Source organism: Merops nubicus, unplaced genomic scaffold (assembly GCF_000691845.1).
Source record: "Merops nubicus isolate BGI_N331 unplaced genomic scaffold, ASM69184v1 scaffold12160, whole genome shotgun sequence".
Classification (NCBI taxonomy): Eukaryota; Metazoa; Chordata; class Aves; order Coraciiformes; family Meropidae; genus Merops; species Merops nubicus.
Window position 1 is genome coordinate 1,473 of NW_008584856.1, and position 20,523 is coordinate 21,995.

At 46.6% G+C, this 20,523-nt stretch overlaps 1 protein-coding gene across 1 annotated transcript in view; it reads left to right on the forward strand.

Moving 5' to 3' along the window:
- The window catches only part of PTCD3 (pentatricopeptide repeat domain 3), a gene marked incomplete at its 5' end in the record, with an annotated part of 18,495 nt that extends 173 nt beyond the window's left edge, over window positions 1-18,322 (forward strand). The window contains 22 exons of the mRNA XM_008945608.1: window positions 1,057-1,096; window positions 1,805-1,850; window positions 2,604-2,672; window positions 3,485-3,589; window positions 4,003-4,126; window positions 5,284-5,402; window positions 6,166-6,239; window positions 6,555-6,642; window positions 6,746-6,806; window positions 7,085-7,167; window positions 7,859-8,003; window positions 8,718-8,768; window positions 9,706-9,789; window positions 11,509-11,537; window positions 12,604-12,707; window positions 13,549-13,627; window positions 13,713-13,803; window positions 14,560-14,630; window positions 15,461-15,609; window positions 16,317-16,358; window positions 17,396-17,554; window positions 18,247-18,322. Of these exons, the coding sequence (XP_008943856.1) occupies window positions 1,057-1,096; window positions 1,805-1,850; window positions 2,604-2,672; window positions 3,485-3,589; window positions 4,003-4,126; window positions 5,284-5,402; window positions 6,166-6,239; window positions 6,555-6,642; window positions 6,746-6,806; window positions 7,085-7,167; window positions 7,859-8,003; window positions 8,718-8,768; window positions 9,706-9,789; window positions 11,509-11,537; window positions 12,604-12,707; window positions 13,549-13,627; window positions 13,713-13,803; window positions 14,560-14,630; window positions 15,461-15,609; window positions 16,317-16,358; window positions 17,396-17,554; window positions 18,247-18,322 (1,889 nt within the window). The remainder of the gene's footprint in view (window positions 1-1,056; window positions 1,097-1,804; window positions 1,851-2,603; window positions 2,673-3,484; window positions 3,590-4,002; window positions 4,127-5,283; window positions 5,403-6,165; window positions 6,240-6,554; window positions 6,643-6,745; window positions 6,807-7,084; window positions 7,168-7,858; window positions 8,004-8,717; window positions 8,769-9,705; window positions 9,790-11,508; window positions 11,538-12,603; window positions 12,708-13,548; window positions 13,628-13,712; window positions 13,804-14,559; window positions 14,631-15,460; window positions 15,610-16,316; window positions 16,359-17,395; window positions 17,555-18,246) is intronic.
- Between the last annotated feature and the right edge of the window lie 2,201 nt (window positions 18,323-20,523).

Sequence of the window (20,523 nt, forward strand, 5' to 3'; positions counted from 1 at the left end):
CACTCTTGCCTTTTGGATTTTCTTTTCCCCCATCTTTATTGTGCAGAGATTTCCTGGCTTAACTTGATTACCCTCACTACCAACCAGCTCTGTCCTCAGAGAGCTTAAACTGAGTTGTCCAGTTCCATGACCTGTCCCGTTGCTCTTTGAAAGGGAATAAACCATGAAATAGAAATGAGTTGTTTTCCACTGTGATCCTGACACCTTCCTTCATGTCCTTGCTTCTGCTGGGAGGTGTCCTTCCCCATGGCAGGGGAGGAGGGCTTGGAACTAGGTGATGTGCAAGGTCCCTTCCAACCCAAACCATCCTGTGATTCTGTGCACTCCTTACCATATTTCTGAGTCAGCAGAGTAAGCCGGGGTGCTTGGGGCTGTGCTGCACGTGGGCAGAAGTTCCTGCCAGTCAGTAGCAGCTGGTGGAACTGGAAGCATCACCAGGGAGGCAGTGGGAAAGGCACCTCTGCAACCCATGGTTCCTGGGTCTGTCATCAGGCAGTGCCACACGCTCCTCTGCTAATTGGCTGAGATGCTTTAATGAGAACCTCTAGCTCCTTCTGGTAGTGTCCTTTTGTGTTTCTCTTTGGGAAGATTGATCTGTGGGGTGGAAGGAACTGAGAAGTCAGTGTCAGGCTGTGAGAGCAGGAACTTGAGGACACTTTCCTGTGGTCTTCAGGCAGGCTGAACTACAGAAGCTAATTGGGCAGAGATGCAAACGTGGAACTGGGGGAGTAAGTAGGAAAGCATGAGACTGGGAAAGGTTGGGGCTCAAGAGAGAAGATACAAGGTAAGGATGACTGAAGAATCTCACATGGGTAAATGGGTTCTGTCTTTTTGACACTTGTAGGGTCCTGTTCCTGTCTTGACACAAGACACTTAAGCTCCCAGCCTGTTCTAGTACCATTGGAATAAATTGTGGCCTGCATTAGACTGTGGCTTTAAAATGCTAGCTTTAGTACTTCTGTCAGGATCAGCTCAAATCATACATTTTCATGAGGTCAAGATACTCTCTGGGTGTCTGTTTGTTTCTAATAACAGTTTCAATATTATTTCTCATAGTTACTGAAGAAGAAATTGTGCTCCCCCGAAAGAAAACCTGGTGAGTGCTTACTGCTGGGATGTCTCTCAACCTGGAATAAAATCATTGTTAGACAGCTAAATGTAGTGTGTCCACCAAAGCTGAAAAAAAAATATTGGGTTGCTGTGTTCCTGGATTTAATGTCCCACTAGTGGCTCTTCTACTGACTGGAAGCCCTTGGAAATATCATTGACTCCTGCTCTCTGTGCAGAGCATGTACACTGTTCCCAACCTTTCTTTTAAAAGCAGCTATAAGCACTGCATTTTTAAGCATAGTTTTGTGTCTTTGTAAAGGACTACATGCACTAGAAATCCATAAAATCAGCTTCATGTGGCTGTCTGCATGTGGGTGTGTAACCCAAAGCAAACTTAACCATTGATAGCTGGCTGAATAATTTAATGATAAATCTATTTTGTTTGTTTGTTTTTCCCCGTGAGACTTGTCTTGGACTCATTTATCCATCCCTTAGAGATAGGGCACTCTAAGAAGGGCATTCCAGGGAACTCCTGTGCCCCTTCCCTACGTTCTTTCTTTGGTAACGTATAATAAGGGCAGGAGTGGTAGTAAGAAATGCACCTTCCTTTCTGGTTCTCCTCAAAGTCTTTTCTTTTTTCTCTGCTTGTTCTAAAACTGAGATCGTTCTTGCAGCTGAATTACACATAACACAGTGTTATGCATAACGTTCAAAGTCTGCAGCTGAGGATTAATCAAAGCTCCTTTATGTTTAGGGATAAGCTAGCTGTTCTTCAGACGTTGGCTTCTACTGTGAAAAGGGTAAGTGGTTCTGCTGGTGGTGGAAGTGGGTTCAGTTGTCCGTCTCATGCAATAACCGTGCACTCCGGAGCCCCTTACTTCTGCTTGGGCCATAAATGCAAGATGGGGCTTTTCCATCTGTTTTTTTACAGGGTTTTCACTTTCATTCAACACATTTTGCTGTGTCCATAAAGAGTTGTTCTAGTGCTAAGAGAAAGCTGCAGCTGCCAGTGAAAGCTGTAATACTTTGATGAGGCTTTTGCTAATGTCAGGAGTGAGTTCCTCTACCAGCTCAGCTTCCCAATCCAGGCTTTCTCTTTCCAACCACAGGCCAGAAATCAGGCCTTGCAAAGAGCCCTGGGTGTCTGTTCTTGCTAGGCAGCAGCTGCAAATGCTGTGATGCCATTCTTTAATCTTGTCTTGAGTTCTGGAAGTTTAATCTGACCCTGGAAGTCTGCTCAGCTCCCCTGAGACTTACAGTTGGGGTCCTACTTGCTTCGCAGGGCACTTGTTTCTTGCCGTGTTACAGTGAGGACCTTTTTGTTGTCAGTGTGTTAGCCTGCATGCATGTGGATAATGGGAATGCTTCTTAAACTGTTTCTGAACACACTGAACCCTTTTGAGCACGAGGAGCTTCTGTAAAGCAGACATCAGGTGGTGGTTACGTCGGAGCTGTGGATTGTGCCTTAAATTCCATGAGGCAATGTGACATGTCTACAGTGTGCTTGTGTACATAACTATAAACGTTTCAATCCTGGATTCTCCTTTCTACAGGATCCTACTGCTGCTCACTATATGTTCCAGGATGACCCTTTTCTTATTCCAAGAAATGCAGCCAGTTTTGTAAGTATTTGCTTTGAAATCCTTTGGTAGCCTATGCACTCCTTCACCTACACTGTGAAAACTCTAAGTGGAGCCTAGTTGCAATTACAAAATAAAATGAAGTATCAGATTTCTTTCAAGATTTTCTCCCATGTATTTCTGAATGCATAATGACTGTAGCAGTTCTGTGGACAAATCCCCCCTGCACACACAGGTCACCTCTTCATCCTGCCCCTGTAGGCACCTTGCAGCTGACCCAGCTTGGTAACAGCCCTGCACGACAGTGGCTTCCCTGCTGAGTTGTTCTGCTGCTTCGTGTTCTCAGTCTGTTAATTAACTCCCCACAGTAATTCAGCCTGTTAAACCTGTGCTTATATCCCTTGGATGTAGACTGTGAGTATGAGGTATTGCAAGTGTTGAGATTTTGTGCTAGCAGTTTAAATTGAGTTAAATGAATGAATTCAGACACACGAGGTCACTTGTGTGCCTGTTACTCCACAGACTATGTGTTATCAGTTAAGTGTCCTGGCCAAGCTCCAGGAATTCTGATTGTATCCCAGAGCAGCTATTGGGTAACTTAGGCTTATGGAAGTAGTAGTACTGAGATGATAAGGAGAGAAAATAAAAAGGAAAAAGAAGAGTCTTCCCTCAATGCGATCTTTGCAGAAGATGAAAGAGCATCTTTCTTGTCTCTTGTCTGTTTTATTAAGAGTTGAAAAAGAAGTATGAGTTTGATACCATCAGAATGCTTACTGTGATGGAAAATGTTTTTCTTCACTTTCAGCCTTTTAATTGCATGTTTCTTCATCTTGTTCTCTCTCATTCCTATGCAGCGTCTGTTTTCATTGTCGAAGGAGTCTGGGAGAAATGCTGCAAAATTCATTATTAAGCAATTTCCTCAGTATTTTGACAAGACTTTTTCAGAGCCCAACATACCAGTAAGCTTTTTGCTTTTCTTTTTACTTACGTTTGTGCTTTTTCAGGTAATGAAATCAACTGTCAGACTGGTCCAAAACTAACATAAGAGGATAATTTTATTAACTGTTTTGCAGACAGCTCTGAAACTGGTGCTCTATTTCAATTATGTTTCTAAAGTGAACATTTTTCTTTAGGAGTGCAGTAGCATATCGTGTTCTTTAGATAAAAGAAAGGAAAGAAATGTACTGACATGGAAGTTGAAGATTGGGGTGTGTGGTTCTTCATCATCAGAAGGACTGCTGCTGTTAGGCTGGGAGGGTCAGGAGATTATCTAAGCAGTGTACTGAGTGAAGGGTATGGATATTTGGTTAGTGTTTTAGTGATGGTTTAGAGAAGTGGGAGCTCATGTCTAACTTCCACTGTTTGCTTTTAGTGCTTGATGCCTGAGACTCTTACACCTCAGATTGAAGGAGTGAGTGAGGAAGCTCTGAAGGAGCGTATCCACCTCAGAATGGTGAAAGAATCTGTGGACCTGTTTGATCAGCTCCTACAAGCAGGTATGTGGTCACCTGCCTGATACTGTGGGGGAGTTCTACTTAAATTGTGGCAAAAATATCTTAGTAGCTGGCAGGGGTTACAGAGACAGTATCATGACTATGTTGCTGCCTTTCACAACTGACTCTGGTCTGGTGAAGTGGTTCTGCAGAATCACTGGGCCCTCCTTATCCACTGCTTGTCTGGCATGTCACTTTGAACAAATGATTTCCTGCTCAAGAAGCAGATGATGATGATGAGGTTTTTTTCTTCTTTTCCAAAGTGGAAGGATTTGTGTTGCAGCAGAGTGGGGCCTGGTGTGGGCAGATGCTGTGTGTGATTGGGTGATGCCATTCTGCCCACCAAGGCCCTCGTGCAGCAGCATATTGGTTGGTATCAGCTACATCTGTGCTGAGCACTTTGCTGCTGTATTGGACTGGTATAGCATGCCAGCTGAGTGCCCCTTCTATGGATCTCCCCTCAATAACTGAGTCTTTCTCAGTTCTTCCTTCATCATAGAATCATTTTGTTTGGGAGAGACATTTAAGATCATCAAGTTCAACTGTTAACCCAGCTGTTAACTGCCAGGCCACCACTAAACCACATCCTTGATTTAGACTTTATCTGTGTCATGGGTGAATGAGAGGGAGGCAGCAACAGCAAAGTGTAACTGCCACAGCATCTGAAGGAGGAAAACTTACTGGGAAGGTGAGACCTTCTCATGTCCACTAGAAGGTGGAAGGGAGATGATTCAGTCAAGCTGTGCTTTTCTTTGGTTGCTTTCACATTGGTTTCACAGAAAGTGGAACACACAGAGTGGTCTTCGCAGCAGGGTGTGTCATAGAAGGAGTCTGGAAGAGCACTGGAAATTTCAGATGTAGTGTTGGGCTTGTGCAACTTCACAGTTTTGGCTGCCAGCTGCCACTTGGTCAGGCAAAAATCTACCCTTTTGGTTGCTTGGATAGAAAAACAGATACTCCAGCATTAACATTGTCTCCTGCTGTAAATGGGTTCGTGGAGGTATTAGTGTCATACCCAGGTTTTACTGACTTGCTAGAGAAGGTCTTTGTGTTCAGAGACAACACAGTGCCATAACTGGATGGAGAGTTTCCTGGTGCAGCTGCAGAATGGTGTGTTCTTTACTGTCTCCAAGACTGTTGTACATCTTCATTTTTTGTAGGTAGCCCTGTGTCTCTGGAGACAACAAACAGCCTTTTAGATCTGTTATGCTTCTATGGAGATGGAGAGCCTACTCCAGAAAAACAGGAAGAAGAAAAACAGGATCTGGAAGAAACAGAGGTAGGAAAAAAAACCTGTTGACCTCTAATTTTTTAACTTCATACGTACTGGTAGTGTATCAAGGTGATGTCAGGGTTTTTGTACTGTGATGACCTACCTGGAAGATGGTGGGAGATGGGTCAGGTGCAGTCAGTACTCCCTAGAGAGATGTCAGTTACAACAATCCTGTGTCTGACCTACTAGCAAAGCAAGCTGCCTTAAAGCTGAACTTGGCAGCTGGAACCCTGTCGTGGCTTAGTTCTGCTAACTGTGTTTAAATTACTCTTTCTCACTGTCAGCCTTGTTTTAGAACTGCCTGCAAAGAAGAACTCTAGAAGCTCTAATGTAAAATTAGCTAGTTCATTTTCTTCCAGTCTGAACCATAATAAGGAGATTTCAATGATGTTGAGGACTCCTTGTGTGACCTCAGGGTATGAGGTCCCAGGGGACAGCAGCAGACATGTTGTGTAATGTTTGTCCCTGAGGAGACTGTTGAGGGAGAAAGGATTTTACAGAGTATTTGCTATGGTCTAACAATTCCCACCAACTCCACAAATACATATAATTTGCCTTGTTAGCATGTATAATAACATAAATAGTATCCTTAATCCAGTTATTGCTTCCTGAACATTATGATATAAATTACTTTAATGTAACTCATTAAAAACCACCTTTGGTAGCATATAAATAGTTCTTGAACTCCTGTTGTTACCAAATCACTTCATTTGATATTTACCCGTAACTTTGGGCTTTGAGAAACTTATTTCTGCACAAATCTCTCCAGGTGAATGCTTCAGAGCAGAAGGCTCCAAAGAGACAAGTCCAAAGAGGTTTACAGGCAGCTGGCTCTAGGTGGAGGTATGGAGAATGTTGCCATTTTTATTCCCACATGGAGTGCATTGTACACATGCCTTGTTGTTATAACACAGACTTTAAGACTTTTTAGAAGCCCATCCTTGCAGGTGTTACAGGTTAGGTACACCTGGGTTTGCTATAACTTTAAATTGGATGGAAGTCCAGTAAGTGATGGTAGAACAGCTCAGAGTATCCCAACTGACAGATTTGAATGTCAGCCCTTAGGAGTGCAGCCCATCTTGTTCTGCACGTTGAGTCCTTTTCTTAAACAAATCTTTTATTAAGTTCTTTAACACTCAGCTTGTTCCTTGATCCCAGGGAGAACAACAATGCTGAAAGGATATTTAAGATAATGCCAGAGAGGAATGCACACTCCTACTGCACAATGATCCGTGGGATGGTGAAGGTACAGTTGCCCTTCGGTGCCGGGAGGGCTCTTTTCAGCTTGGGAAATCTCACGCAGTCATGGAGACTGAGGTTTTCATTGCATTTCTCGTTTCTTTCTGCAGCACGGTGCTCCTGCTAAAGCGCATGACATGTACATAGAGTTGCTGAATGAGAGACACAAGGGTAAGTTGGCTCCTGGGTTTCGGTGTGGCCTGCCAGGTGGCTGGAGCGCCGTGGGGTAGGCGGGTGTCCCATGGCGGTGATGATTGGCGCAGGGGTACGGACCTCAGCTGCGTGATGGGAGCTGAGTGCGGGCTGGTCGTGCCGGTGCAGCTGGCGTGGGGCTGGCTCACTGGCAGCAGCCCTGCACGAGACTTCGCCAGAGACTGAGCCATGGTGCAGCGAGCTGTTTGCTCTGGAGTATAGCTGTCAGATGTAATGAATGATCTCACGTTTTGCAGCTGATGTGCACACCTTCAATGCACTGATTACAGCAATCCCCTATCTAAAGGAGAGGTTCCTCGAAAGGTGGGAATTGGCCAAGGTAAGGAGGCAGAGCAGTAGAGGTGGGGAAGGAGTGAGAGTGTAGGGAGTGGGTCTGCTTTATCAGTACCATTTTGCAGTTAGAAGACTGGAAATGAGCTTTGGGCAAAGGTGCTAATATCTGCTGCAAAGGGACTACATGGGTTTAAACCCACAAACTATTGAGGAGTGGGAAGTGTTGAAAATCCAACCTTGCCCTTGCAGAAGGGATTGCCTTGTGAGAATGTACCTGATCCAAGAACTGCCCAGATCAGAAAGTCATTGGAAAATTATGCTGGGAGATAAAGAAACAATTTTAAATAAAAATGTTTTGCAGAAATTATGCTGGGAGATAAACAATTTTAAATAAAAATGTTTTGCATTGTATTTCATGGTGGTGTGATAAACATGGAATTTCACGGGGAAACATTAGAGGTTCTAGTTCTAGTGACATAACGTCAGTAAGGGAAAATGGTGTGTAAATTAAAAAGCTTCCTTTATGTTCTGGACACAATTCTCTGAGATCTAATATGATGTAATTTTGTAGTCTTTTTTTTTTTTTTCCAAATAATTAAAGATTGGATAGTACTCCCTTAATAAGTTAAGGTAGAGTTGTGTACTTGAAGGGGGTGAGAAGGGTTAGATTGAGGAAACACAGCTGAACTGTGCACCCTCACGTGTGATCAACTAAGGGTCTGTGGTTTTTGTTTAAGGTCTTCCTGAATCACATGGCTCAGCAGGATGTCCAACCAAATCTGCTCACTTTTAATGCTTTACTGAAGACTCTGAGAAGATGTGGTGGTGTGGGCAGAAACACGGCTATATCAGTCATAAAGGAGATGGAAGCACTTGGTATAGGTAAGAAAACCAGAATGGTTACTACCTTCCAGTGCCACCTCCAGCACAGCTAACTTCAGAGTTCCTCAGCAAACACCACAGTGATTCCTAGTTGCAGGGATGGAGTCCAGGGCTTGTGGGAAAAAGCAGCACTGTGTCCTCCACTTCACTATTTGTTTCCTTTCACAAGAGGCCCAAGAGGTAAGAACATGTGAGGACTGAGCTGTGGCCACTCAGCAGGGCAGTACCTGTGGATTTCAAATGGAATTTTCAGTCTTTTTCAACATTGATTACTAATAGAGTGGATGCACTTGGCCCCTTAGGTCAGGTCTATGTCAAACGTTGCAAAAGCAGGGAACATCCACACAACTGATTTGGTGTCTTTGGAGTGTGCTTTGCCCCAGTAGCATGCTTGTTGATAGGCTAAGGATGTGTTTCTGTGCAGGGGGGAAACTACCTATGAAATACTTTTGCTTTTAATTTAGAGCAGGGAAGCCTGGCTGCTCACTCCATAGCAGTGAGCTGCTTCAGCTGGTGGCCCACCCTTGGATGTCATCTTTCCCAGTTGTAATGTGTGTATGTGAGGCCTGGTTCAGCATTAGGATGGGCAGGGAGAGAAATTAGAGCAACTTCACACATACTGCCTGACTAAAAGGACTGGAGACTGTGAATTAAAGCTGAGGCATAAAACTCGGCCAAGAATGTCAAAGTAACTTCAATGTTTTTGCTTTTCAGAGCCCAGCCTGGCAACGTATGACCATCTTCTCTCTATATTTTATAGAGGTGGTATGTGCAATTTCAGCTTGTTCCTGAATGTGTCCTGTTCAACGTCTGCTTGAAATGTTTTCCAAATGTGATGGGTGAAGGCAGTTGATTTATGGGTTAAAAGACAACCTTCTGTGTGCAGTCCTAGTGTTACCTGTGCAGTCTGGTTCTGCTCAGGTGAAGAAAAAGCAACAGAGGATCTTAATGTCTCACAGGGAGGGAAAGTCCTTGTGTTTGGAGAACGGGCAGAACTGGAAAGGAAGCCCATTTCCTTTCCATTTGTGGCCACAGGTTGATAAAGCTGAAGAGTAAACACTACTCAGCCTCTGTGTCCCTTCTTACAACACATCTGATGGCACAGACCATGCCACCCAGGGAAGAAATGCCACAGGGATTCTGTTTTTCTGAAACAGCTCTGTACATGGGAGCTGTCCTGAAACATAACTGTGTTACAAAGCAGGAACCCAACTGTTGGAGATTCCCTAGCCAAAAATCTGCAGGCATGGGAAGAGAATAGGCATGGTAGTTGTAGCTGCAGTCCCTGTGTTTTAACAAATGTGGAGGAACTGGTCTGAAGTCTTTCTGGGTTTGGTGGTTGGGGTTTTGTTTATTTGTGTTTGTTTTTTTTCCCCCGTTTAGTTTTTTTGTTTTGTTTATGAACAAAGCAATGCCTTGCTTTTCCAACTGGCCTTCTAACAGCCAGGCTTCTATGCCTGTTGGATTCCTTGCTAGAAAGTAATTCTGTCTTTCTGAATCTGCTTTGATGTGCTGTGCAAATCTGGCCATAGGAGAGCAAACAAAATTGCAGCTGGTGTGGAGCACCAGGAAAATCATGACACTTGTTTGAAATCATGTTACTTGTTTCCATTTCCATATTATATTTGCAGGCTGATGCTCTTCACTAATGAAGTGCTTAGCACAACTGAGATCTGCTGTTCCTTGTCTGTTTGTCCCACAGTTGATCTTCACTCATCAGGCATCATCTCAGAGGTACTCAATGATGTTGAGAAGAGGAATTTCACGCCCCAGGACCCTGATGATGGTAAGGATTTCAAAATATCTGACAGTCTGCATTGGTTAAGCTTAGGTAAAAAGGTACTTATGGATTTCAGGCAGTTCAATTCAGCTAGGAAGAATGCATGCAGCTTGCTTTTATCAGTCCCTTCTGATACTTTTTGGAGACCAAGTTGAAATTCCAGTGCCAGGAAGCTGTGCTGGGCATTGGTGTGCTGGCTTCTGTGTGGACGAAGTATAGCCCTTGGGAATGAGTGTTTGAGCCCCACACAGTTAAAACCACAAGGCTATTTGCAAGACTGGTTTATGGAGGAACATCTGTGAGCAGCTTCATTAAATGATACCCATCTGGTGAAAAGCAGGTTTTTGTTGTAATGTGGTGTCAGTTCCTATTCTAGTTCTTCCTAATCCTTTTAAGACAATTGCATGAAATAAAACTTCATGCAGAACTGAAGTTTGGTTCTGGAGAAGGGGCAGGTTCTGGACATCCCACGTCTCACTGGCTCGTTCTGCCATCTGTGTGTCCTCAGCATGGCACTGGGATGTTCCTGGCCTTAAGCAGATGCAGCTTGAATCTGAAGACAGGCATGAGAGAGGGGTCTGTAGCTGTGCTGTGTACAGGGTGGTGTTGGCCAAGGGTCAGAAGCCACCCACCAGCAGCTGATGGTTCTAGAGGTGACAAGGCCTGGAAATAGGGTTGTACACCTTTTTTATTTGCCTGTGCCCTGTCACGTGTGTGGCACCAGTCTGGCTCTGAGCTGCTGCCAGAAGTGTGGACAGTGACTTTACCTGCTCTGCTCCTTCACACTCTTCATAGAAATAGCACAGGCAGCAGTGATGGGCACACAGATACAGGCTGTGCCTGGATCATGGGAGCTGAGTCAGCTTTTCTAGACAGTGGTTTAAAAAAAAGAGAAAGAGAGAGATTGCTCACATAAGACTAGATAGAAGCCACTTTGTTTAACCAAGATGTGTATGTAGACATCTTCTGCTCTTCTTCAGAGTGAGATCCTTATGCTCTTTTGGTAATTGCTTCTGCAGAATTCAGGTTGACATTGGAACAAAACTGAGGCCTCTCCTTCCTTAGTGTGGTGGTGTGTATGAACTGACCCTTCCTTCAGAAACCTCTGTTCCCTGCAAGGCCTTTTCTTGGCCCAGAGAATTTTGTAGGCTGTAGCTGAAGTGCATACAGAACACCCAAATTATATAAAAAATATTTTTCTAACTTAAGAGTATTCAGTTAATCAGTTCAAGTCTTGCAAGGGAAAAGGGGATGTATTGTACTTAGTGGTTTTAAGTAAACTGCCTTACAGTTCTTCCCACCATTTTGCCACGCACAGCTAGCCATATATCAGTCTCTGAGGCATCCAGTGCCCTCACATTTCCTTCAAAAACCAAAACCACCTATCCAGAATTCTCACCACACCAAAGAAAGGAGCTGCTGAGCAGGATAGTTTGCCCTTCATCCCACTGTGGCTTTCTTTGCCTCCCTGAGACACCATCAGTCTCTGTGCCCAGTCTGTCTCCCAGAGCACAGCAGTACAGTTGCCTCCAAAGCACTGGCTAGCAAAACTCACACCACACCAAACTCTACATGCAAAATGAAGATCCCTGCTACGTTGTCAAACTGAGCCAGGGGTTCAGTGTTCTCATTGGATGTGTCTGGCCTGTGGGAGGCTGGGCTCATGAGCTGCTCTCTGTCTCCTTGAAAGTTTGAAGCTAACAGACTCCATTTTCTCCCTTTCAGCCAACTTTTTTGTCACTGCTATGCAAGTGGTAAGTGCCTCTTCCCTGCAGCCAGAATTCCTTTGAGCCCTCCAGCTGTTTCAGAGTTGCCTCTTAGTTTTCCAGCCTGTCATACAAGCTCTAGCTCTCAGTATCTTTCCTTTTTCCCCCTGTGTTCATCTCTGCCTCTAAATTTCCTCTCTCCATAATTCTGCAGCCCATTGCTCAATGCCTCCTGAGCTGGTAGCTTGCATGCCTGTGATACCTCTCATGCATGCCTCTTGCTAGGGCTGGCTGCATGTGCCCCACCTCCTGCTTCCAGTGGCACTGCCATGACCAGACAGTCTCCACACCAGTTAGGTTGGAAGGCTCTCACCCACTGGGAGAACTCCCAGAATCACAGAATGGTAGAGGTGGGAAGGGACCTCTGGAGATCATCTCATCCAACCCCCCTGCCAAAGCAGGGTCACCCAGAGCAGGTTGCACAGGATGGCATCCAGGTGTTGAAAGTCTGCAGAGAAGGAGACCCCACAACCTCTCTGGGAAGCCTGGTCCTGTGCTCTGTCACACTCACAGGAAGGAGGTTTTTCCTCAGATGGAACTTCCTGCGTTCCAGTTTGTGTCCATTACCCCTTGTCCTGCACCACTGACAAGAGTCTGGCCCCATCCTCCTGACCCTCACCCTTTAGGTATTGATCAGCATTGATCAGATCCCTTCTCAGTCTTCTCTGCAGGCTAAACAGCCCCAGGTCTCTCAGCCTTCCCTCCTAAGAGAGATGCTCCAGTCCCCTCAGCATCTCTGTAGCCTCCACTGGGCTCTCTCCACTATTTCCCTGAATCTCTTGAACTGGGGAGCCCACAGCTGGACACAGGAATCCAGCTGCTGGCCCCCCCAGGGCAGAGTAGAGGGGGAGAAGAACCTCCCTCAAACTGCTGGTCACATTCTTCTGAACACACCTGTCTCAACAAAATGCCTGGGCAGTCCCTGCACTGAACTGCACCCTGTCAAAACTGTGCTGTCAGCCCATTACTCTGCATACCTGTGTGACAGTGAGTCTCAGAGGGATGTATTAAATGTTGTGTCTGGTAGCTTTAAAATCCAAGTGGTGTGTTGCAGTGCTGTGACCTGAAGGATATCAAGCTCGCTTATCAGTTAAATAAGGCAATGGAGAAGGGAGACAACTGGAAGTTCTTGGACGTGGATCGGTTAAATGTCTACTGGTGAGTGAAGTGCAGCTTACCTTCAGTGCCTTGTGTGCTCTCAGTTTGCATCCAAGCTAGGAGTCAAACACTGCCCAGGAGGACTTGTTGGACACCAGAAGGGTGCACAGGTCAGACCCAGCTCTCTGCATGGTGTTGCAGAGAGAGGTGTGGTGCAGCAGGTGTATTTTGGCACAGCACTCTCATGTAGCTCCACCACTTGCCACTCTAATCCTACACTGAAGCATCTTTAGCAACATCAGGCAGTGATTGGAGCACACTTGTTTGAAGGAAAGTGTTCAGGTGTTGGGACTGGAGATGCTCCAGTAAATTAATGAAAAATAATTATCAAAATCAGGTATTGTTTCAGGGCTGGGATGTTTCATATGTTTTTACCTTATATAGTCTGTAAATAGATCAAGGGAAATGAATGGAAATGAATTTCTTGGTGTAGGGATGTTTTCCCTAGTCAGTGTGTTGGCTCAAGGTCCCAGGCTGGTGCTGTGAACTTCACAAGGAACAGGGTTAATTCAGCCCACCTCTTACAGGGGTTCTTAACCAGAGGTTGCATTTGAGACAGGTTCAGATACCTCAGACCTGGTGCTGGGCAGAGAGATTGCAGTTTTTTTGAGATTCTGAAATGCAGTGGTCTAACTTCTGATCAGCTCTGCCAGTTACCTGCCACCATTAAGTTCTCTCATAAAAAATGCTATTGCTTTTTTAATCGTGTGGAGTGTTGCCATCACACAGTGAAGTATCCCTGTTTGCAGTGCAAACCTGATCAGAGCACTGTCATTTGCTGGTGATTCTGTATGGTTTGTTTGGTTTAATTACTGAATTAGAATATTTCCCCCTCCTCTAGGTCAAGATTCTTCTCCTTGTTGTGTATGATGGAGCAAATTGACGTGGTGTTGAAATGGTACAAAGAAATGTCCCCTTCAGTAAGTGCATAAGCAAGCTGTAAAGCTTTAGGGTGGAGAAACTGAACAGTTATAGTTTACTAACACGATTCTCTTCCTTCATCAGCTCTTCTATCCAACCCCTAAAAATATATTGGACCTCCTTCAAGCCCTGGATGCAGCCAACCACTTGGAAATGATCCCTTCAGTCTGGGAAGGTTTGTGATAGCCACACACCTGGTAGGCAGTTGGTTAGGTGAAGCTGGTCAGGAGCAGTGCAAGGTGGGAGGTAGCTGGGAAGCTTCCCAGTGCTGGGAAGAGCCATGACGCCGTGCTTTGGTGTGAGGGAGGTTATTCCTTAGAGCAGGAGTGGGGCTGCTGTGTTGGAGAAGGGGTGTTTCTAATCACCCTCTGCAGATCAAGCCAAATCTTAATACTCGGTGTGCTTTAGCAACATAAAAAGCATCATCTAGTCTCAAAAAACGTATAAAAGAGCATGGTCAACACTCAGCCCTTGGAGGAAGCAGGTGGTGGTGGAGGTGTCCCTGGCCACCAGAGGGTCATGGATCTCACTGTCCAGCAGCAGTTCAGGTCCTGCTTTCCACTGAGGACTTGTAGCTGCTTGATTTTATAGGTAATGCTCTGTGTGCTGTTACCTTCCTTGCCCTGTGCTGGGGTTGTCACCACCACTGGGCTGGCCAAGTGTCAGACCTTGAAGGCCATTAATGAGGGGAGTAGTTGTGCTGGCACCCTGGAATCTTGAGGCCAGCAGGGAGGGGAAGAAGAAATCTGTTTGATTTGTGTACTTGGTGCACAGGACCTTCAGGGCCTGGTACTGAGAGGAAATGGGACTAACATGTGACCTGCTTGGTCACAGAGAACAGCTCTTTGCCTTGGAAAATGGTGTTGGTGAAGCTGACCACACTACCAGGAGCTGGGAGCTACACCTGCTGACTGCTGCTTTCTCTGCACAGATATGAAACAGCTGGGGTTCAGCAAAAAAAAGCTCTTGGCTTTGATGAGCAGGGAGCAGCACCCTGAAGAGGTAAGGCATGTGTCAGGGTTTAACCCTTGATAAATGGCACAGCTGCTCACTCACCCCTCCCCTGTGGGGTGGGGGAGAGAACTGAAATGGTAGAAGTGCAAAAACTTGGGGGCTGAGATAAAAGAGTTTACTGGGTAAAGCAAAACTTGTGTGCTCAGCAATAACAAAAACAGTCCTCAGCTATCAACAGTTTTCAGCACAAATGCAAAATCTAGCACCATGCAAGCTACTGTGAGAAAATTTAACTCTATCCCAGCCAAAACCAGTATTGCATCTCAGGGAAAAGAGTAGAGGTGTCTGCCCATTTCTGTGCTGGGCCCCCAGACTGCCTTTAAGGGCTGTCCCTGGTCAGTCCTGAGGCCCAGTTCCAGTGCACATGACATGACTGGTTTCCAGCTCTACGTGAGCTTATCCAGGCCTGCTAAGCCCTTTGGATTGTCTCCAACCTAGAGAGAAGACTCAGATCAACCCAGGAGAGGATCATTTCCCTAGCAGGGTTTGGAAGAGTAATCCAGCCCAGCCGGCCACACCTCTGGGGAAGCACATGGCAGAATCCAGGGGTTTTGCCAAAGATTTCATCACAGTAGCTGGCTTCTCAAGCTGAGGAGGCTTAGGTGTACTGCTGAGGTCTCCAAGGACAGCTGTCCCTGCCTTGCAGCCTGCCTGCTGGGGACAATTGTCCTGCCAGAAGTGACAGGTTTTCCTGCCAGGAGTAACAGCTGTTAACTGGCAGATTCAGATCACATACTGGGCAGAGCAGTAGGATCTGGAGGAGGAATCACACTGATGAGGGTCTGTTCTGCAGGTCTGATGGCAGAGTCTTTTCACAGGTTCAGCTGGTGTTTGCCAGGTGTGCTGAGGACATCAGGGCAGTCCAGGAGCAAACGAGGCGGGAGCAGGCGGCGCTGGACTGGAGCAGCAGCATGCTGGGCTCTGTCGTGCTCCTCTTCTCCAGGGCTGGGAGGACCCAGGACGCCTGGTACGTGTGGGGCTCTCCCCAGCTCTTGGCTTCCTGGGGGTGCCACTCGGGGCTTGGTCACAGAAACCAAAAGGCTAACGACAGACTGCCTTGCAACTGAGTGCAGCTGCTGGCGAGGCAGGGTTGGGTTGGGTGATCACTAAATGTTGCTCCCCCCTACAGCTTCCCAGTTTCTAATCTTTAAAACTCTTTAACTTTTCTCTCTAGCAGTTTGAATTCCACAGTTTAATTGAGGTTTTAATTAGAATTAACCCTAATCAAAATTCTAGAGAGACTATTTTTAGAACTGTCCGGTAGCTGGAATCTACTGTCCTACACGCTCTCTACTTGAAATATCTAGCCTCTAATTTAAGGTTCTGAGCTATCTTCTGTTAAATACAGATGTTCTCTTTGCCCTAATTCATACAAAACAAAGACATGGCAAGTACCCCTCTAAAAATATGTAATATTTTAAAGTTGCCAGCAGCTACACTCTTTATTCTTTTCTGAACTAGTTAAACATTTTGTGTTAATCAATGTTGTTAGCTGGTACAATGGCAATCATAAGAACACAGCATGGGGTCTGTTTCAGATCTGTGGGGAAAATCATTTCATGAAATTGAGCTTGCCTGTGTTTCAGCAGGGGCTTGTCCAAGGGATCTAATATCTGTCTCCTTTGTTCTGTGGTGTGTTTTTTTTTAATTATTACTTTGTTTTCTTTCAAACAGGACCATGATGGAACGTTTCCAGCAAATCAGCAGGATTCCCACGTGAGTACTTTCATGCTCTGACTTCAGGTACAGAGTCTCCCCTTTGGCTGAGATCTTGCTTTTCTACAGAACTGTGGAATAGTTTGGGTTGGAAAGAACCTCTCCATGTCCTCTAGTCCAGCCCCCAGTTAAACTGTAGTAGTGGCCTGTATCTTACTGTTACTCCCAAAGCATGAGTGTGTCTGTCCCTGTGCACACGGGTGTGTGTTTATCCAACTGATACATTCCGAGATCTTTCCATCTCAAAAAATGTTGAAAATGCCAAGCAGGGGATGTTTAAGTGGTTGATCCTCAAGCTGTGGTTGCGTGAAGCCTGGGGGATGTGGAGAACAGTGCCACTGCTGAACTCAGCATTAGAAATCAGTCTGAGAAGGGCTCTAGAGAAGATTTTGTTTCCCCATGTGCTCAGACTCCAGTATGCTGTTAACCAGGCTTAAGTGCTTCAGACGTGTCTGCATTTCTGAAGACAAGGTTACAAAATCAAATCCTGACTCTTATGTGGTACCTTGTTAGGCTACAACAGCTAGCTTTTTTCAGGATTTTTTTTGAAAAATTCTGTTCAAAGTAGAAAACAACTTCTAAGGAATAGGAATGTGTTTGGTTTGGGGCCTTTTGAAATAAAATTAAATGCGTGGAGCTCTTGTGAGTGAATATGGTGAAGGTGTGGGGTACCAGAGACCAGTCAGTGGCAGTCTGCTTGCCCAGTTCCTCAGACTGCTGCTAGCATGGGCCATGGGGCTAGCTAGCAGGGGGAAGGCTATTTAGGCTGCCACTGAGGTGGTGTCCTTATCCTGAGCAGAAAGCTGCTGCCCTCTGGTCTTGGTCAAGGAGAAGTATTGCTTCTGCTGGGGTAGGAGTTCCCAAGTGCACCACGTCTGTATGGGGCGAAGGCTGAGGTGGGATTCCTAACGGCTTTGGGAGCAGCAGAACTGGGCTGGGTGTGTGATCTGAAAGTCTGTCACCTCCTCTCCTTCTCTAGAGCCCCTGCTGTATAAGGTGATGGCCTGTGAAGTCACTCTTTGTCTTTGCTTTTGCAGTGGGGAGGTGATGGATGAGTTCTTGAACTGTGCTGTACGAACTAATTGCCCAGATGAGGCAATTAAGCTGGTGAAGCTGGCAGCATCCCTCGGCCTGCCTTCATCTCAAAGGCTTAAAAGCAGGACGGAGAAGGAGTTTGAACTCTCTGAAAAGCAGAAGTAAGTTGGCATTCTTCACATTACTGCTGAAGGGGTGTAGCAGACAGGGTCTTGGAGGGGCAGTTCCTGCAGAAAGGCTTCACCAGAGAACAATGTCTTTGTTTGACTCTGGTCAGTTCACAGCCCCAGAACAACCCCTCAGCTTTTATTCCATTCCCACCTAGGAGGGAAGGTAACATTCCATGATAAGGTTCTACTTCCCTACTGCTCAGATCTGCTATTACTGTTCCTTCCCAGAATCTTCTCCTAGCTGGGTTTGGCCACCTAAAAGCCATTTCAGTCTAGTCAAAGCAGAGCAGTGTACAGGATGGCCCTGCATGTAGCTCACAGCTTCTAAGGCTCCTGGTCAGAGTTCAGTACAGCTGCCCAGCCACTGCAGTTCATTTCTGAACCAGTGCAGCTGAGCTCAGGTGATGGGCTTAGCCTTGAGGGAACCGTTTGGAGACAGTGGTCTGGTCTAAGGGAATGGCTAAACAAGTCCAGCACCCTTGGCAGCTGGCCCAGCACATTCCAGGTGATGGTGGTTTGCTTTTCCAAAAGGAGGTGGGTGCTTTTCCTAATGCAGGGTGGACCTGCCCTTGGAGAACAGCCCATCCCCTTCTCTTCTGGGGGTTTACCCATGTTGTGGATCTCTCTTCTCAAGCAAAAGCCACGAGGAGGTGGCTCATTACTGGACTGTTTTACATCTGCAGGACGACGCTGGGGAGCATCAAGTCAGATGGTGACAGCAGTGACAGTGACAGCGACAGCGACAGTGACCGTGACTAGCTGTCCCTCCCCCGGGGAGCAGCCACTGCCTGGAGCCAGGAGCCTTCTGGGAGGAGCCAACCTGCTGAAGGGCCCAGCGGCTTCTGGGGGCAGCTGCAGCACTGCTCAGCAATGCTCCAGGGCCCCCTCGGCCTGAGCACGTTGTCCTCGTGGAGCAGGCCAGAAGCTGTCCTCTGTAATCTCCTTGTCACTCCAAACACAGCGTGGGTGACGCCAGCACAGCCTCTGCCACAGCACTGCCTGCACAGGCTGGCTCCTGCTGGGCAGCTGCACCCTGAGCAGTCCCAGAGGCTGCTCAGCCAGGTACAAGATATGGACAGCTTGGGCAAGACTTCCCTTGGGACCTCCTGTGACTTTAACCTGCACTGGATTTAATTCCTTTCCAGCTAACTGCAATGAACTACGTAAATGTCAAGTTTACTCTGTATGTAAACACTGCAAGTAATGCAAACCTCATCACCTCTGGTGTCACTCCTCATCCTCTTTGGTATTTTGGGAGGGTTTTTGGGCTGTAGGTGTTAAAACAAAGTACTACAAAAATCTGGCTGTATTCTGCTCACCCCTGAGCAAAACCTGTTGGTTGCAAAGCAGTGCTGCTGCTCTGCCAGAGTGATTGAAGTTCCTGCAGAATACAGCAAGGAAGCTGATGGGGTGGCTGGGAGGTGGGTGGCTGCCCTGCTCCTTCTCTGCCTTGTAGTTAAGTGCCCTCAGCAGTGGGCTGCTGTCACTGCTTGTAGAGGAAGCCAGGAGGGTGGTTTTTGAGGTAGTTACAGTGAACAGGCAGAGGATGGTCCATTCCTGAGGGGATTAAACAGTATTCCAGTGAAAAGCAGCTCACATGATTCTCTGTGAAGAAACCTTGATGTGCACAATGCTGCAGGACAAGTGAGAGCACGATGCTTTGGAAAGCAGCTCAAGGGTAATTCCATAGTGAGCTGGGGAAATACCAGCAGGAGGTAGAACACCTGAAGTGAAGTGTCCTCACAGAGCAGGGGTGAAGCTGGCTGAAGGCAAGGCTGGCTCCAGAGAGCAAGCACACCTCCTCCAGGAGGGTGTGACTAGAGAAATAAGATAAAGAGCTTTCAGAGGTGGTTTATTGTACCAGCGCTGAATCTAGAACTGGCTCTGCAAGGAGACAAAGCCACAGTTCCTCATTTCAGCAAGCTGGATCAATCACTAAGGGTAAGAGAAAGAAGGAAGGAGCTTGGTTGTTATGTGAGTTCTCATGCTTGAACTGAAATCTGGTTCAGGTAGAAATACCTCATCTGCCAAAACAACAGAAGAGCAGCTCTGGCCCCAAGACACATGCAGGGGTGGAAGTCCACCGAGTGTGTGCCCTAACACCAGTCTGTGTCATAAACCTGTACTCGTACATGGACTCTCTTTTACAGCTGTACAAATTAATGAACAGACACATTGGTCACATCAGTGAATTCTTGCTCCCTGAAAGGAGTCAACCAGAGATGAGTTTTGTGGGGGGCTGTTCTTGTGCTGCCCGGCTCTACTTGATGTTTAAGTAGGAGACTGAACAGCAGGAGAAAGCGGTTGAAGTCTTGTTTTATTCAGCTGACCAAGTGGTAAATCGTTAATGGCAGGTCACAAACATTCTTTTGGTTGGATCACAAGCCCGCCCGGTAAGATGGGGAAAAACAAAATTGTTACACAAATTGTAGAGAAGCTTCCTGAAGTTGGTTGTCAGGGCAGTAACTCAAACCCAATACAAATACAACAGGTGGTGGAGTTAAATACAGTGCAAGGAAACAAGACGGTACCTGTGCTTTGATTCAAGACTTCCAGCCCCTGCCAGCAGCTTGCTTTCCAACCCTTAGGAGATCCTGGGATTGTGTCTCCTTCCAGCCCAAATGATTCTGGAGCTGCCTCCCCACGCCCACCTCGCTCACTGCACCTGGGTGGTTCCCAGGCCCACGGCGCTGGCGTAGGCGGTCAAGATCTCCACGATCTGTTTGGTTTCCAGGGTGGTCCGAGCCTCGGTCAGCCAGTCGTGTGCCACCCTGCGGGACTCCCCTCTCAGCTGGTTGACGAACTTGGCCGCCAGCTCCAGGTCTCCGTGCTCGATGCAGTACGAGGCGTACGACAGTAACTTAAACGTGTCGAGGTCATCGGGGCTGAGCTCGGCGGGCGGCTTCTGCTGCTGGGGGTGGAACACGAGCAGCGACTGCAGGTAAGACAGGAAGTACTGG